Source organism: Scyliorhinus torazame, chromosome 18, assembly GCF_047496885.1.
Source record: "Scyliorhinus torazame isolate Kashiwa2021f chromosome 18, sScyTor2.1, whole genome shotgun sequence".
In the NCBI taxonomy this organism is placed as follows: domain Eukaryota; kingdom Metazoa; phylum Chordata; class Chondrichthyes; order Carcharhiniformes; family Scyliorhinidae; genus Scyliorhinus; species Scyliorhinus torazame.
In genome coordinates, this window is record NC_092724.1 from 91,516,669 (window position 1) to 91,535,707 (window position 19,039).

The 19,039-nt window shown below is 46.4% G+C and overlaps 1 protein-coding gene across 5 annotated transcripts in view; it reads right to left on the bottom strand.

Moving 5' to 3' along the window:
- Positions 1-19,039, bottom strand: part of LOC140395367 (caskin-2-like) — a 463,341-nt gene that overhangs the window by 236,434 nt on the left and 207,868 nt on the right. For all 5 annotated transcript variants that reach the window (XM_072483024.1, XM_072483023.1, XM_072483027.1 and 2 more), the window contains one exon: positions 6,615-6,666. In XM_072483024.1, the coding sequence (XP_072339125.1) occupies positions 6,615-6,666 (52 nt within the window). The remainder of the gene's footprint in view (positions 1-6,614; positions 6,667-19,039) is intronic.

The following is a 19,039-nucleotide window of genomic DNA, read 5'->3' on the forward strand; positions in this document are numbered from 1 at the left end:
GAGCCCAGCAAATCACACCCATATGTTCTGGGCGTGCCCAGCACTGGAGGAACTTTGGAAGGGCGTCATGAGGACGGTGTCGAGGGTGGTGGGATCCAGGGTCAAACCGAGCTGGGGGCTCGCAATATTTGGGGTGGCAGAGGAGCCGGGAGTGCAGTAGGCAAAAGAGGCCGGTATTCTGGCCTTTGCGTCCCTGGTAGCCCGGCGGAGGATTCTTCTTCAGTGGAAGGACGCGAGGCCCCCAAGTGTGGAATCCTGGATCAACGATATGGCGGTGTTTATTAAGTTGGCGAGGATGAAATTCACCTTGAGAGGGTCAGTACAAGGGTTCTTTAGGCGGTGGCAACCGTTCTTAGACTTCCTGGCAGAACAGTAGACATTGGTCAATGGCAGCAGCAACTCGGGGGGGTGTTCTATTTTATTTTTGGTTTTGTTATTTACACTGGAGGGTCTGAGGGGGTGTATATACCTGTTGTGTTAAGTCAGGGTGTTAATGTAATTTATTATTTATGTACAGGGGGGAGGGGGGTATGGAGGGTTGCTTTTCTAGACTGTGTTTTGTACTTAACCCTGTTGGGTTCCTTTTTCATTTTGTTATTGATATTGTATGAAAATCTTAATAAAAATTATTTTAAAAAAAAACAATAAGAGTTGCAATGATATAAAGCAGTGTTCGTTTGTGTGCGTCCTATAGGTGATCCCACCACAACTGTTAAACAAACCAGTGAGTAAAATTTTACTTCAACAACATATTGTTAATTTGACAGTAAAATATCCCATTAGTCATTTATAACTGTGCAGGTGATAATACTGATTTTGGTGACTGCCTCAGCCCTCATTAGCACATTCTGCACATTGCACCATCTGGGCATGGTGTCAGTAAATTCATGTTTGGGGAAAGATTCAATATTTGTAACCCAGGTAAAATGCACAAGCTCTTTTCCATTCTGTAGATGTAGAAGAAGACTTCAATGTAATTATTTGATACAAGGGATGTAGTTGGATTCTACTTTTCAGTAAAATCACAGGTTAGAAAGAACAAATGACTCTTGAGCGACAAAATGGAATGATTGAACATAGGTCATCACTGTCAGTGAGAAGCATGGGAGCCCTCAGGTGGCTCTGTGCGATGTAACCTTTAAGAAGCCAGAGGAGAGGACAAAGACTGAATGGTTCACAACTGTATCTGTATTTTGTTGATCAGCAAATCTGAAGACTCTGCTGATTGCTGCTTCTCACGACAATATATTTTCAACAAAACATCATCATGATATTGCAATACTTTAAAATCTCAAAAAAAGCAGCAAGATAGAGTGGAATAATAGGTAAGTCAAAAGGACAAGATTGAAATCAATGGAAAAGACTCTTGTGAATCTTACACACTCCTGTCCTGGCAATTGCACCCTACAACGCCTGATCACAATGAATTTTCATTGGCAACAAAATGAACAGAACCCTAGCCAAGACATAGGCCATCTAACCCAGCTCCTCTTATCCATCCAAATGACATATGAACATATCTATCCGGAGCAGGAGTAGGCCATTCAGCCCCTCGAGCTTGCTCTGCCATTTGATAATGTTGCCTACGTAATACCAGCAACTTCAACTCAAAGTACTTAATTGAATGTAAAGTGATTTGGGACATTGTGAAAGGTGGTGCATAAATATAGGTTCTGCATTTCTTTCATTTCACCTACGTGCAATAAGGGGAGTGGCTTCAGCAATGGTAAAATTGGAGGCACAATGCTGATTCTCTAAGGATAATTAATCACAGAGAAATCAACTGACATTAGAAAAGTGGCCCATGTACAAAGCCTATAGCTAGTACAACCTTATCATTCGGACTTCTCTGGCAACAACCCACAATAGGCCATAAATGGTACCAGCTTCTTTTAAGCCAATGACGGTATCCTCATGATTTCTCAATCAGACACGTACCAGGAGATCAGGAAAAATGTAGACTGAATTGTTGTTCTGATTTTTCAGAGAGGAATAATACATGGCACAAAAACACAATCTGGCCTTAACTCAAGAACAAGGTTATTTCCCTTCCCCCAGAAAACTGTGATACAAATTGTATTGTAGATTGTGAATTTAGAAACTACTTGGGGTGAATACAAGGTGGAATAGAGATTTGTAAAACCTTTATTTAAGCAATCTCAGAGTGCCAAATAGGACACCCTACCTGGGCCCAATCCCCCGCCCTACCCCCGTCACCTCACCTAACCTTTTGGACACTAAGGGACAATTTAGCATGGCCAATCCATCTAACCTGCACATCTTTGGACTGTGAGAGGAAACCGGAGCACCCGGGGGAAACCCACACAGACACGGGGAGAACATGCAAACTCCACACAGACAGTCACCCAAGGCATTAATCAAACCTGGATCCCTGGCACTGTGAGGCAGCAGTGCTAATCACTGTGCCACTGTGCCGCCCTTTGTTCAGCAGCTGTCCCATAACCAACTGAATGGTCACCTCGGAAATTTCCCCACTGTTCATTCATAAATCTGCAGTGAAACCTGGAAACTGGACAGGCAGTAAAAAGGACACCGGTGCTTCTGTGAAATAGTCGTCAGCGGACCTCCAGGCTCAACCTGCACACTCACTGGATCACTCTCATTTCCAACCTAACAGTCTGAAGAATCTAATAGACTGCTGGTGGCTCTCACAATAGGAAGAGACAGGCCTCCACCAGGAACAGACAAGTCTTTACCTCAAAGTAATGTGCATCCGTTTCATTTAATTATGCAGGTTATTTAATATTTTCTGCACGGCCATGCATGCACAGTGCCTTCGAGGGACCAATGTATATGTGGCTTACATGGGAACTTTCAGGTTGCTTTGCAGCCAAGCAGCTTAGAAGCAACACTGCATACAAGGTCCAATTCGACTGGAGCAGAAACCCAGAAACACCGGCCATGGGCTTCTGGAACAAATGCACTGTCATCGTGTTTGCAGATACATTGTCTGTGACAGGGGGGAGTTAGATTAAGTAGCGGCAGCATTGCCGATTCGGGGGAACCACAGATTTGTGCCGATTCGGGGGAACCACAGATTTGAGCCAGGGAGATGGGATGGAAATTTTCAGAAATGGGAGGAGAAGGGGATTAAGACACTGAAAGATTTGTTTCTTAGGGGTCGATTTGCAGGATTGAAGGAGCTGGCAGCGAAGTATGGACTGGAGCAGCGGGAAATATTTAGATACATGCCGGTTCAAGATTTTGCAGAAAGGAGATACAGAACTTCCTGGAGGAGCCGGCCTCCACATTGCTGGAGGAGGTGCTGACGACAGGGGGACTGGAGAAGGGGGTAGTGTCAGCGGTTTACGGAGCTAATTTGGAGGAGGAGACGGCACCACTGGAAGGGATCAAAGCAAAGTGGGAGGAAGAGTTGGGAGAGGACATGGAGGAGGGGTTCTGGTGTGAGGTGCTCCGGAGAGTGAATGCCTCCACCTCATGCACAAGGTTGGGGCTGATACAGCTGAAGGGGTATACAGAGCACACCTCACAGAGGGCGAAGATGAGCCGATTCTTTGAAGGAGTAGAAGATGTGTGTGAACATTGCGGGGGGGGGGGGGGAGAGCCCGCTAATCACGTTCATATGTTTTGGTCCTGTCCAAAGCTAGAGAATTACTGGAAGGAGGTTTTAAGGGTAATTTCTAAAGTGGTGCACGTGAAACTGGACCCGGGCCCCCGGGAGGCCATATTCGGGGTGTCGGACCAGCCAGGGTTGGAAACGGGTGCGGAGGCAGATGTTGCAGCCTTCGCCTCGTTGATTGCCCGAAGGCGGATCCTGATGGGATGGAGAGCAACCTCTCCACCCTGTGCCCTGGCGTGGCGGGGGGATCTGTTGGAATTCGTGACTCTTGAGAAGGTTAACTTTGAACTGAGAGGAAGGACGGAGGGGTTCTACAATTCATGGGCATTATTCATTATGCACTTTCAAGAACTGGATAACATCGAACATTAGTTGGGGGGGGGGGGGGGGTGGTGGGAGGGTTGGGGGAGAGGGGGGCGATGGGTGGGAGGTTTGGGGGAGAGGGTGCGATGGGTGGGAGGGTTGGGGGAGAGGGGGGCGATGGGTGTTAATGGGGGCCATGGGAGATTCCTGATTCCTTTTTGTCAGTTGTTTATGTGAACATGTGGGCGAATGTTTTGGGTTTGGTGGGAGGATGGGATCGGTGTTGTTGATGTGGGGATTGACATATTTGTTACTGATTATTGTTTATTACTGATTATTGTTTATTGTTGGTGGGTGTAAATTTGGGAGAAAATGCGAAAAAGGAGAATAAAGAAATATATATTTTTTAAAGTAGCGGCAGCATGTTGACCAGTAACGACACAAAAGAGTAACTGCAATTACAGCGCAAGGGCGCCACTCTACATCAAGTGTGGCTGACCAGGAGTCTCTCCCTCTCTTACTGTCAGTCATTGGTGTGTTTGAAAGAATTTGCAGGTTGACATACTCAACCTGTTTGACCGCGTTGTGAATGCACCTTCCTTGGTCATGAAGACTTGGGGTGGGAATCAAACCCAGAGCTCTTGGCTCAGAGGCAGGGACGTGACTTACTGAGCCACAAGTCTACTGAATTACATAGAACTAAAATAGAAACTACAGCAGAGATAAGGCCATTCAGCCCAACTTCTCGATCCTGGAGTTAAAACTTCACAGCAGCACTCTAATTCACTTCGCCGATCTATTCCTTTCTCCCTTTCTAAGCTTCCTCTTAATGCATCAATACAATTGACTCAAATATTCCATGTGATGATACATTCCACATTCTCACCCATTCTTGGATAATGAAGTTTCCTTCAGCTCCATCTTCCAAACCCATGACCTCCACCATCAGAGCAGCAGATACATGGGAACACCACCACTAGCAAGCCCACCCAAGTCACTCATCACCCCGACTTGGAAATATATCCCCCGTTTCTTCATTATCACCGAGTCCAAATCCTGGAACTCCCTCCCTAACAGCACTATGGGTGTACCTACACCAGATGGACTGCTGTGGTTCAAGGAGACAGCTCACTGTCACCTTCTCAAGGGCAACTAGGGATGGACAATTAATGTTGGCCTAGCCAGCAGTGCCCACATCCAATGGATGAATAAAGAGAATTTGCCCAAATTCTCTCGACTCACCTATACTTGCTGTGCAGAGGGACCAGGGTGTCCTTGTGCATGAATCGCAAAAAGTTGGTTTGCATGTGCAGCAGGTAATTAAGAATGCAAATGGAATTTTGTCCTTCATTGCTAGAGGGATGGAGTTTAAAAACAGGGTGGTTATGTTGCAGTTGTATAAAGTGCTGGTGAGGCCACACCTGGAGTACTGTGTACAGTTTTGGTCTCCTGACTTGAGAAAGGATGTGCTGGCACTGGAGGGTGTGCAGATGAGATTATTAGGTAGATTCTGGAGTTGAGAGGATTGGCTTATGAGGAGAGACTGAATAGACTGGGACTATACTCATTGGAATTTAGAAGAATGGGGTATCTTATAGAAACATATAAAATTATGAAGGGAATAGTTAAGATAGGTGCGGGGAGGTTGTTTCCTCTGGCAGGTGAAACTATAACTTGAAAGCAAAGCCTCAATATAAGGGGGAGCAGATTTAGGACTGAGTTGAGGAGGAACTTCTTCACCCAAAGGGTTGTAAACCTCATTGAAGATTTTTAAGGAATTAAGGGTTATGTTGAGAGGGGGGAGTAAGTAGAGCTGAGTCCACAAAAAGACTAGCCATGATCTCATTAAATGGCGGAGCAGGCTCGAGGGGCCAGATGGCCTACTCCTGCTCCTAGTTCATATTTTCTTATGGCTCCTACTACTATTACAAACCCAGCATTACCACAGCTGTTCTCCAAAGCGCCTTGGTGGAATTTGCAGCTTCAGTAACAATGGGGAAATATCTGCTCATATGCACATTGAAATTACATTTTGGTTAGATTGTTGAGAGACCCACTGAATGGCCAAAGTCATAGAAGGGTGGGGGGGGGGGGGGTGCAAAGAGTGGAGGAATAAAGTAAACAATCATAGCCCAGTTTCTGACTTTTCTGTTGTTGGAACGATTTTGAGTCTGAGATCGGTAGCTTTTTGTTGGGATGGAGGCATTAAGAGATATGAAAAAAAGGTGAGCAAATATAATTGAGATGTAGATCAGCCAAGATCGAATTAAATAAGAACAGACACTCGAGGGGTTGAATGGCCTCCTTGTGTCCTTAATGTTCCTATTTTTCTCTTGTATACTGGAGCCCGGAATCACGGCTATTTCAAGGTTAGAGCCGATCGGAGGTCTATTAGAGATTGAATTTAATTTTCATTTAGCGTGTGTGTAATGTACGGTCATGCACCAATTCTATCAGCTCGCTCTGTTTTCATGGCAGTGGAATCAGCCAGGCTGCTATCATCACCTTGTTGGATGTAAACCAATCCTGGGAAAACGGTCTGACAAGCTTTCTCCAATTAAAGGTGATGTCCCCTTCAGATAACCAGCATGCGCTGTTTAAAGTAGTTGAAACTGTTGCCCGCAGCATTCTCTTAACCCGCAACACAGGTTGATTTATGGCGCTGAGGGGTGACAAGGGTTAATGTAAACAGGATGTTGTCGATACTCACCCGTCTGAATCCTGATAATTAACGTTCAGCCTCTTTGTGGAGCCCAGGAGCTCTGTAATTAGAGAAAGGGAAACTTGAATGAGATCGGAGAACACTAGCTGTCAGGGAGAGTGACACAGAGAAACGTCATTAGAGAGAAACACATCAATGCTGTTTGAGAGAAAGTGAGACACAACCAACTTTGTCAGAGAGAGAGCGAGCGGTGCACAGAAACTCTGTTAGAGAATGAGAACACTAACTCCATTCGAGTGAGTGAGACACAGTAACCGAGAAGTACCAGCACACCAACCACAGGCAAGATCTCGAGCCCATGTCACAAAATTATCACAAATATTTCTACTTGGTAATTATAGATTTCAACGTGAATCACGAATAATGCAGCAGTATGACCAGAAACTGGCATTCAGCCCAGTGACAGTGTTGGCACCAGACTGGTAATTTTTGTTGTTATTCAAAAAATCATCCCGCTCTTAGCTCGTCACCTCACATTCACCTGGAGTGATGCATAATAGGAGTCAGCACCCTTCCAAACTCACAATTGAGTTTGTAAGAATAAGGGCAGCAGATACATGCGAACACTACCACCTGGACGTCCCTTCCTCACTAAGCCACAGACATTTTTGACTTGGAAATATATCGCTGTTCCTTCAGTGCCGGTGGGTCAAAATCCTGGAACTCCCTCCCTAAGAGCATGGTGGATGTAACTACACCACACGGTCTGTAGCGGTTCAAGAAGGCAGCTCACCACCACCTTCTCAAGGGTAATTAGGAATGGGCAATAAACGCTGGCCTTGCCAGCGACGCCCACATCCCAGGAGAGACAATTCAAAACTTTACACAGTGCTAGCAAGCTCAAAACCCAATCACAGTTTGGAGGGCCAGCAGCTGGATCACTGTGAGAATTGTTGCACAGTTCTTTCTCGTCTCCATATTCTGAAAAGGATATTGATATCGCAGAGAAGGTGCAATAAATATTTTCTCTTCTGTGGCTTTTGTCTCTGGATTACAGGGTTATGGCTGAGGTTATTCGTGAAGGTTCTGTCTTCTCAGCTTTACCCCTCATCTGAGGTGTGGTGATCCTCAGGTTAAATCACCACGTGTCAGCTCTCCCCCTCAAAGGGGAAAGCAGCCTATGGTCATCTGGGACTATGGTGACTTTTACAGGGACTGGCCTGGAGCCTCCAGGAATTGAAGATTGATCGTTGGGGACTTGAGTTTAAGAGTCGTGGGGTTATGCTGCAACTGTACAGGACCCTGGTGAGACCACATTTGGAGTATTGTGTGCAGTTCTGGTCACCACCTCACTATAGGAGGGATGTGAAAGCATGGGAAAGGGTGCAAAGGAGATTTACTAAGATGCTGCCTGGTATGGAGGGTAGGTCTTATGAGGAAAGGTTGAGGGAGCTAGGGATTTTCTCTTTGGAGCGGAGGAGGATGAGAGGCGACTTAATAGAGGTTTATAAGATGATGAGGGGGATAGAGTGGATGTTCAGAGGGTATTTCCTCGGATGGATGTAGCTGTTACAAGGGGGCATAACTATAAGGTTCGGGGTGGGAGATAGAGGAGGGATGTCCGAGGTAGGTTCTTTACTCAGAGAGTGGTTAGAGTGTGGAATGGACTGCCTGCTGTGATAGTGGAGTCGGACACTTTAGGAACTTTCAAGCGGTTATTAGATAGGCACATGGAGCACACCAGAATGACAGGGAGTAGGGTAGCTTGATCTTGGTTTTGGGCAAAGCTCGGCACAACATCGAGGGCCGAAGGGCCTGTTCTGTGCTGTACTGTTCTATGTTCCAAGTCGCTGCTGTGTGAAACCCTGGAGAAAAATGATTGGGACATTACAAAAGGTAATTTTAAAAAAAATCTTCAAACATATCTCCTTACCAGATGTAAAAATTTCAAAAATAGGTAAGGAAAGATTCTTTGGTCATGCATCATCCAATTGGGCAATGAGTCTTTTTGCTTTCCAAAGTGTAGGAAGGCAAGTGTTCCACAAGGATGGATGTGTTGGCAGAGTAATGGCTGGAGAGTGGGGGGAGGTCATGTGGTGAAATCTTCAGGAATACATTTAATCAAGCATAACCAGAAAGGAGCAAGCTGACCTGATAGGGGTCTTTAAAATCACAACGCTCACAGTGTAGCCACCTGGGTTGGCCAACTCCCGACGTAAAATGGAGGACAGCAAAGGCTGCAGGGAAATTCAGCCAACACAGACAGAAACTAGCAGGTGTAAGTTTACTGTGTATTAAACTCTGCAACAGCCCAGACAACATCGATACAAGCATCCATCTGCATAATAATGTAGCAGCTAACATACTAATGAGAGATCCCCGGGAACAATCATTTGGGATAAACAAAGCCAAGCCAGACTTTCCGGCAGCAGGAGCCAACACAAAAAAGGTTAACGGACACCTCAAGACCACCCATCGATCAGGGAACCGCTCCAGTATTGGAGAAATCGAACCAAGCGATTGGAACAAAGTCCAATCACCTGGAAGCAGGTACAGAGTCCGCCCCGAAAGGCGGGAAGCCCCTGGGGACTATAAAGTTAACCCCCAAGTTCAAATCGTTCTTCCTGACCGGGTCACTCAGCAACGCGAACCAACCCTTGACCGTGACCAGTGCAGCTGCCGCCGATATCCAGTAAGTCTTAAGTCAACGCTCGCTACGAGATAGGCGCTCCTAGCTACCAATCCGTACCAACTTCGAATCCCGCAGACTCAGAACCCGAACGAAAGGCCATTTGTTCCCCTGACCAGTCCGAAGCTAAGTATTGGCCTGTTAGTTGTAGAAGTAGCTTAGAAGTAGAATTTGTGCATGAGTAGCGATTGCTGTGTATAATAAATGTGCTTTGATTTGAATCTTACTAATCGGTGTATTGAGTTATTGATCATTACTTGAACTTGAACCTCGTGGCGGTATCATAAAGAGACCTGGCGACTCGAGAGCAAAGGTTATAAAACAGAGCCAATTGAACCAACCAAAAGTTAGCAACAACAGTCAATGTTGTGAGCAATCAGCACGCACCCCACTTCACTCGCCCCTGCCTTATGTGCGAATCATTTCAGTCAAACCGGTAGGAAACAAACCACTGACAGAAATCAGCAGAATGTGGCGACCGTGCACGTGAGCCGCACTCGGAACCCAGATGGGCCACATGTGCCCCGCCCCCCGCAATAGAATAGGAGGTTATACTGAGAGGACTGGAGGAAACCCTTCTGGAACATAAAGATCAGTACAGACCATTTGGGAAGTGTTTCTGTGCTTACTATATTATTGCTGCTGCCCTGACTGTTAACTAGCCAACTCAGTACAGCCAAGGGATGAATTTCAACCCTGTCCGCTGAGGTGGCCACTGGGGAGCTGCTGTCTGAGATTGCTTAAATTACGTGGAACAACCCTGGGAACATCCCTCTGTAATGATCCATTTTAATAAACACCATCAAACTGTCAAGGATTTTCATCAAGTGGGTTTCAATACTCTCAATTCAAATGAAATTCTATCCATTAAGTAACCACAATGCTCACTCAAATCCAAAGCACTGTCACTCAGCCTTTGTTTAAAAAGTTTCTGGGCAAGATTTTCGCTGCTGGGAGCGGGTCTGAATAGAAAACGGAAACCGAAAAATCTTGCCTAATGACATCCTGCCCCCCATTCTCAATCCAGGTGATTTGCGTGTCAATGAAGGGCAGGCAGGCTCAGAAATTCACCTACAGCAAAGTTCTCTGGCCAATTAAGACCATTAAGGAGTTCATCTTTAAATCTTTCAATCGCGCAGCCTTTGGGGGTTGTCTGGTGTAAACCAGATCACGGGTGGAGAGGACAGAGTCAGCTGTGTTTGATGAAGATCAGCTTTGTATAAACGACAGTGAAGAACCACAGAGGAGCAGGGGAAGAGCCAACACAGGAAAAGTCGAAAGGATTTGAACAAATTCTCACATTCCTACTCTATCCTTGGTTCCATGTCACCGGAATGTGGACAATCTGCACTTTTCATTTTTCCAACTTGATTGACAAACCCATCTCTGACGCAATTGACGCTCTCCTCCACCAAAATACCACCAGGGAAACACATACTGGCATTTCACTCGACTAGCAACCCAGAGACCCTGAGGACCCAGGTTCGGATCCCGCCATGGCAAGTGGTGCAATTTGAATTCAATAAAAATCTGGAATTAAAAGTCTAATGGTGACCATGACACCATTGTCAATTGTCGTAAAAAGCCATCTGGTTCACTAATGTCCGTTAGGGAGGGAAATCTGCTGTCCTTACCTGGTCTGGCCTACATGTGACTCCAGATCCACAGCAATGTGGTCCACGCGCAAGTGCCCCCTGAAATGTCTGGCAAGCCTCTCAATTCAAAGGCAATTAGGGATGGGCAACAAATGCTGGCCCAGCCAGCGACGCTCACATCCCATGAATGAATAAAGTAACAGTTTCTACTTCCTGTCAGGGAAGAGTTCACGACCCCAGAAACACGCCCGTCTCCTGATTCTCGACTTCACCATGAAACTCCGGATCTCTGTTTCTCAAGTAGAATCAGAGAAGGTTCACACATGGCGTATAAACACCAGCAAGAGACCAGTTGGGCCAAATTGCCTGTCTCTGAAGTGAATGCTATGTAATATGCTGGACAAATTCAAGTTGTTGTTATCACCTTTCCTCTCTGGTTTCCACATAGAATCAGAAATTGACAGCACCAAGAGAGGCTACCAATGTTGCCAATGATGGGTGAGTCCAGAACCAGGGGTCACAGTCTGAGGATTCAGGGTAAACCATTTTGGACAGAGATGAAGAGACATTTCTTCACCCAAAGAGTGGCAAGCCTGTGGAATTCACTGCCACAGGAAGTGGTTGATGCTAAAACATTGAATATATTCAAGAGGTGGCTAGATATAGCACTTGGGGAGAATGGGATCAAAGGCTTTTGGGAGAAAGCAGGATTAGGCTATTGAGTTGGATGATCAACCATGATCGTGATAAATGGCAGAGCAGGCTCGAAGGGCTAAAAGGCCTCCTCCTGCTCCTATCTTCTATGTATCTAAGTACTCAGCCCTTCTCGTCTCTGCTAGCTCTTGGAAAGAACAGTTGTCCCACACCAATGGGCTCATTATCTTGAGATCTTTGGATAAAGGAAAACTCCTGACCATAGGCAGAAGGGTAACTAGCTTTCCCTCTTTGTTGCCGCCTATCTTCCCCTCATGCAGCTGGAGATGCTAATTTGATGACTCACTGGTGTTTCCTTACTTGCCTTAACCAATGATGAGCTAACACCACACAGGCCAAAGGTCAAACCTGGGCCTCCCTGGTCCCTGCATCTGAATAATCTGCTGCCTTCCTCCTTGAGCCATCAGAGAAGAAAAGGAAGGAATGCAAAGCTGTTGCTCAAATGCCTGTGGGCATCATGGACATTAGGGTCTTTCAGATGAGATGTTAAACCGAGACCCCGTCTGTCCGCTCAGCGAGATGTAAATGATCCCACAGGGCTGGTCTGAAGAAGAGCAAGGGAGTTATCTCCGGTGTCCTGGTCAATATTTATCCCTCAACCAATGTCACAAAAATAGATTATCTGGTCATTATCACATTGCTGCTTGAGGAAGCTTCTTGTCCAAAGAGTGACCACCGTGTTTCCTATATTACAACACTGACTGCACTTCAGAAGTATTTTATTGGGTGTGAAGCTATTTGGGAAGCCCTGAGGATGGGAAAGGTGCTATATAACTGCAATTTGTCCTTTTTTCTTTAAAACTTGTTTCTACATCCTCACCCTGTCGACTCTCTCTCACAGGTGACAGAATGACCCTGTCCAATATAGGAAATTATCTGAGCTTGCAATTAAGTGAAGGTGGATGGATATGAGATAGAAGATAGGCCAAGATTCCAACTTTGGTTACCAACTTTGGTTACCAACCATCTTCTGGTATCCAACCATCCTGCCTGGTCAAACACCTCCCCCCAAGTCCAGTCACTTTATAGCTAATAAGCAAAAATAAGAAAATCAAAACAGAAAATGTTTTTTTTTAATGCCCACTTAATTTTATTCTCACCACTTCCACTCACAGCAGTGTCCAGGAGGAGGAACCTTTGATTCCTGGAAACTCCAGGAGAGTACTGGGGGTTGGCAACTCCACCTCCAATTAAAGAGCAAGGAGGTTTGATTGACACTTGAATGAGGCGAGTTGACCAAACTGCCCAGTCTGCATGGTACGTCTAAACCCTTTCCTGAGAAACAAAACAAAGGGGTGAGGGCCAATTTGGGATGGGGGCAGGGGAGTTGGGACGTGTTACAATTGCCAATTTTGAATTAATTCCTTTTGTGTGATGGAGGAGCAGAGTGGCTGCCCACTGGTCTAGACACTGGTGATTTAACTAGCTTTTCTGTGTGGAGTGTAAGATCAGTGTAGTGTGCACTGATTCCATCCAGTTAATCATTACCTTTATTTTCATTAACGATAGGACAACATTACACAGTACAGTGCACTGGCTGGGAACAAAGAGCAGCTAAATCACCAAGACCTAGTTCCTGGGTCACCGTCTGTCCAAGTTTAGACTTGACTTAATGAACAAATTGCCTCAGGAAATTTCCCAATTATCAACCAGCTATCAAAAGTTTGATCGCTAAAATGCATGCCCATTTTTTTACACATCTCTTACTCTTGTTTTCCGATTTTTGTTTATCGTGGCAATTTTTCTTTCTTTCTAATTCTTTCCTGTGACATGAGCTGGCGAGGCCAACATTTGTAGCCCATCCACAGTTGCCCTTGAGAAGATGGTAGTGAGCTGCCTTCTTGAACATCCTGGGGGGTTACCATTGACCAAAAATGGAACTGAACTAGCCAGATAAATATTGTGGCTGCAAGAGTAGGTCAGAGGCTAGTAATCCTACGGTGAGTAACTCACCTCCTTACTCCCCAAGTCAGGAGCGCGTCCACTTGTCTGGATGATGCTCAATGACACTCAAGAAGCTCGACACCACCAGACAAAGCAGCCCCGCTTGATTGCCACCCCATCCACAAATATTCACTCCCTCCACCACCGACGAGCAGTAGCAACCATGTGTACCATCTGAAAGGTGCACTGCAGGAACTATCCAAGGCTCCTCAGGCAACACCTTCCAAACCCACGACCACTACCATCTAGGACAAGGACAGTAGATACATGGGAACATCCCAACCTAGAAGTTGCACTTCAAGCCATTCACCATCCTGACTGAGAAATATATCACCACTACCTTCTCAAGGGTAATTAGGGATGGGAATAAGTGCTCGCCTAGCTACCGACACCCACATCCCACCAATGAATATAATATGCCTCAATCGGTGTGCTATTAGAGAGTTCCAGGAGTTTGACCACTGACAGTGAACTCACTGGTCTTTCTCCAGTAGAAAAGGAGGTGCTGAGTTCGATCCACAATCTCTCCTCCCTGCCCCACCCTTTTCCTCTTCCAAGGTGTTTTTAGACTTTGAATGAAACGTTAAACCAAAATGTGCGACTGCTCTCGTGGGTGAATGTAATTCACGGTAGATGCCTTGTTGCTCGAGTAAGTTATTGCAATCATTTCATCACCTTCTGAGGATCATCTCATGACTAAGAGTCCGACACGGAGTCAGCATGGACAGAACCAGCAGTCATATTGAAGTATCAGGGAGATTGTGCCACCTCGAGCATTGCTCTGGGCACATGGGAGTTTGAGAGTTTGACATGGGTGGTCCTCGAAACATGCTGAACCAAGTTTCAGTGCTCGTTTCCACACGGGCTAGTGAATGAGCCCAAGGAACTATCCAAACAAATGTAGTAGCCATGCCCCCGGCTGCTTAATAGCTAAATCTCAATTAACATCAATGACAAAATAAGGGTATAGACTATTATCTCTGTTTGTGGGAGCTGCTGCATAGAAATTGGCTGCCACATTTCCTACATCAGTGGGTACTAAATAAATGCAAGTCCTGATTTTTGTTACTGCATTGCAACCTCCAGTAATGCAAGAATGGTCAAGGATTGACCTGGATTGAATTAACTCTGTTTCTCTCTCCAGACCTGTTGAGGTTTTCCAGCGCTTCCTGTCTTTGTTTCAGATCTCTGTCATCTGCAGTATTTTACTTTTATTTGACCTTCCCCGTTTGACAAGATTGGATGATAAGAGCTGGAGAATATGTGAGTCATAAGCATGAACTTGCACCATCGCACTCTACGGTTGTCCTTGTTTACCAACCTGCCATGAACCCATCTCTGCTCTAACTATTCCAACCTGATTCTTTCCTGTCCAGTCACCTCTGCTGTTTGGGGTAAGAAGGAAGGGGTTAATAAGGTTGTATCCCACAGCGCATTCGCCGTCAGTTGATGAGAGTCAGAATGACAACAATCCCCATTCCACATTTGATTCTAGGCTGAAAAGATCCTGCTGGGGAGGAAATAATGTTCACCGTGTGCGTCAACTCCTCTGCTGCTGAAACCTTCATTCATGCCTCTGTCGCCTCAAAACTCAACTATATAAATCCTGGGCCATCCTCTCTCCTACCATCTCCTTGGAAACAATTAAAGCACAGATCTCTGCAGAAGGATCATATACACTGGCAGTGTTAACTCTGCTTCCTCTCTCCACAGATGCTACCCGACCCACTATGTTCATCCAGCATCTTCGGTTTTTAGTTTAAATTCTAATCTCTGTTTTTGAATCTCTCCATGGCCTCACCCCTGCATATACCTCTCTACAAAATCCGACAACCCTCAGAGTTCTGCACTCCTCCAATTCTGATCTTTTGCGCATCGCCAACTTTCTTTGCTCCAATTCTGGCAGCTGTCCCTTCAACTGCCTCAGGGCCTGAGCTCCTCTCTTTCCTCTGAAACACTCCATGGAAAACCTATCTCTTCAACCAAGTTTTTGATCACCGTAATACATATCTCTTTAGGTGCTCTGTGAAATAGTCACTCCTGCTCATTAGACCTTGACTTAACAACCTTGAGGGCCAGCTAGATGCTTAGCCAAACAATACACCACCCCACTGAAAATTAAACTGTGCCCATAATTCTCTTCACAACTGGCAGGCTTTTCACAGGAGTCCATGGTAATCTGGACAGACTGCCCTCAATATTGGTGAATCAGTAAAAGATTAAGTTGCAGCAACTCAACACTCCCTCACTAATCACTCAAGAACATTTCTGGCTGGTTTATCAATTGTCATTGTGAAAGGCAGTCTTTGTCGATTATCAGCTACCCAGTCTGGTGCCATTCTATACTGAGGCCTATATGGTTACTAAGACAACGAGGCCTTGAAAGGTCATACCTTGTTTCTGATCCAGTAAATTCATAATAGCTCAGTCGCAGTTTAGAAGTTGATCGCGCTGCAATAGTTATTTCTCAGCTACTGAGCTGCAGGAGTTTTTAATAACTCTCTCTCTGGGAACTAACTGTGGCCATTTCTCATCATGACTTTGGACAGAATAGGACAATAATTTAAAAACTCTGAATTGCTTAAGATTCAACACTGACCTTTGTGCCTCGAATGTGATAATAGGGGAGTGCCTCTGCGAGGCTGCCGACCATACTCCAATAAAGGTACAAGTGCCAACTTCAGGAAGGCAGGTATGGCACTTGGCAACTACTGCCAGGCCATGTTCACTGTGCAGGTTTCATTCAAAGAGAACATGGATCAGAGAGATTGAGCAAAAGATGCGCAACAAATATTTGACCTGTACCTCCAGTCACAATAAAAGGCAGGAGATCTGGGGCGGGATTCTCTCAGCCCGGGGACGGGCCGGAGAATCCCCAATACCGGCGCGAATCGTGCCACGCCACCCCGATGCCAGCATGCTCTGCGGAGAATTGGCGCCGGCATGGTTGGCGCGGCGCCGGCTGGGGGCCGCTCTACGCGGCCGGCCCGCCGATTCTCAACCCGGGATGGGCCGAGCGACCGTCGTGAAAACGGCGAGTGGAAGGGTTGGGTGGCAGCCTGTGGGGGGGGGGGGGTCTGCCCCTGGGGGGGGCCTCCGATGTGGCCTGGCCCGCGATTGGGGCGCACCGATTGGCGGGCCGGCCTCTCTGGCTGGGGGCCTCCTTTTCTACGTGCCGGCCCTGTAGTCCTGCTGCGCCATGTTGCGTCGGGGCCGGCGCGTTGAAGGAAGCCACTGCGCATGCGCCGCCCAGTTCGCAGGATCAGCAGCTGGAGCGGCGTGAACTGCTCCAGTGCCGTGCTGGCCCCTTGTAGGGGCCAGAATTCGTTGTCGGGTCGGCCCATTCACGCTGTCGTAAAACGCAACGGCGTTTACGAAGGCGTGGACACTCTGCCGCGGGATTAGAGAATCCTGCCCCTGGTTTGTGAATGAAATTCTTGATTCCAGGCTTGCCAACTTTTTTCTGGAGGTTGTGTCACATGACCTCTCTCATTTAAGCAGCCTGATTGGTCTAAAAGTGTCCCGTCCCCCTACAGGTAAGTTGGGGCGTTGGGGGTGGGTTGAGAGATCAGGGCACCAGTGATCTCTCCCTGCACTGATGAGTGGAGCTCTTGAGTGCAGGAAATGAAGGTAAGTGCGGCCTCAGCGGGGCATTCCCCACTGAGGCCCGAGAAAATAACAAGAGTCCCATTCAATAGCGGGGTCATTCCTAGCAAACACCCCACTGAATCTGTTATTTTTTGTTAATTCATGCGCATTAACTCTGTTTGTCTCTCCACAGATGCTGCCAGACCTATTGTGTTTACCCGACATTTTCTGCTTTTATTTCAATTATCTATCATCCGCAGTATTTTGCTTCTAACATCACTAGAAAATAGATTGCCAGGTTACTATCACAGTGCCGTTTGTGGGGGGCTGCCTGCATGCAAATTGGCTGCCATGTTTGCACTCACAAAGTACAGTATTCCATTTCTGGTGAAGCACTTTGGGATGTCCTGGAGCTCTCCTCCTGAAAGTGCTATCGGGTCCTGGCATTAAGCCTGGCGTTAGGGAACCAAAGTCACTTGTTTGTAACTCTGATGAGTAAGCAGCCAGTGTTCACAGTCTCAGTTACAAAGGGAGCCAGGCTGAATGAGGCTTTCGATGCAGCCTCCAGTTGACCGAGGGGAGGGGATCCGGGTCCTTCTTTTTACACAAAGTTTGTTCTGTTTCAAACACTTTACATCGGCATTGTCAGCAACCCACCGGCAGATTCCTGCCTCCTTCTATTCAAGACAAGTTTCTCTTCCTCGCCCCCCCCGGCCACCCCATCCTTTGTCCCTCTTACAATAACTACGCTGTTTTGTGATCGTTCTTGGTTAACCACCCTCCTTTTCCCTTCCCCAATTGGAATTCCTTGGCAGTTGGGAAGCAACATTCCTCAGGATGAGAAAAAAAAGAGCGATCAGCTTCAGTCAGAAAGGCTCCTCGGCATTTTATGAAGAGCTTTTTGTGGTAAGGGATAAGCAGACATTATTCAGTGGGGAGCACTTTCACCGCTGAATCAGAAGATTCACATCCCAGTATACAGACTTGAGCACAAATTCTGGCTGAAAATCCCCAGTGCAGTACTGAGGGGACACCCAACTGTCTGAAGAGCAGGGAAGAGACAAATATTTCTCTCTAAATCGACATTACACAGAAAACAGCTTGTTTGGCATTTTCACATGGCTATTTGTGGGAGCTTGCGGAGCAAAAATTGGTTTCCTACATTATAACAGTGACGGCACTTTAAAAATACGACATTGTCTGTAAAGTGCTGAGTGATAACCTGAGGCTGTGAACCGTGCTGTGGCAGTATGGGATGGGATTTACCGGCTGTTCACGCCGGAGGGAAATTCCAGTCCCCGCCGGCGCAGTGTTTCTTGGTGACAAGGGGAGCAGTCAACGGGAAATCCCGTTGGCAGGCCACCTCCGCCGCCGAAAAACACACAGTGAGTGGCGGCATGAGGCGCAGTGGTTAGCACTGGGACAGTGGCAGTGAAGACCCGGGTTCAAATCCCGGCCCTGGGTCACTGTCCGTGTGGAGTTTGCACATTCTCCCCATGTCTGCGTGGGTTTCACCCCCACAACCCGAAGATGTGCAGGTTTGATGGATTGGCCACGCTAAATTGCCCCTTAATTGGAAAAAAGAAAAATAATTGGCTACCAATTTTCTTTTAAGGTGGGATGCCGGTAAATCCTGCCCATAAACTCCTTCTTTCTAATGGTCAGTTCAATGAGAGTGATTTCCTGTCAGAGATAAATATATAGAATGAATAAAATAATAGCACAATATCAGTTATAAAAGGGTTAAACTATGAGGATCGGTTGTACTAATTTAAATTCCCTCATTTGTAGATTGAGGGATGAGTGAATGAAGGTGTTTAAAATGAGAAAGGGGTTTGACAAAATAGATGCAAACCGGTTATCTGCTCATTTATCTGCTGTTTGTGGGAGCTTGCTCTGCAGAAACTGGCTACCCCATTTTACACATTACAGCAGAAATGTAA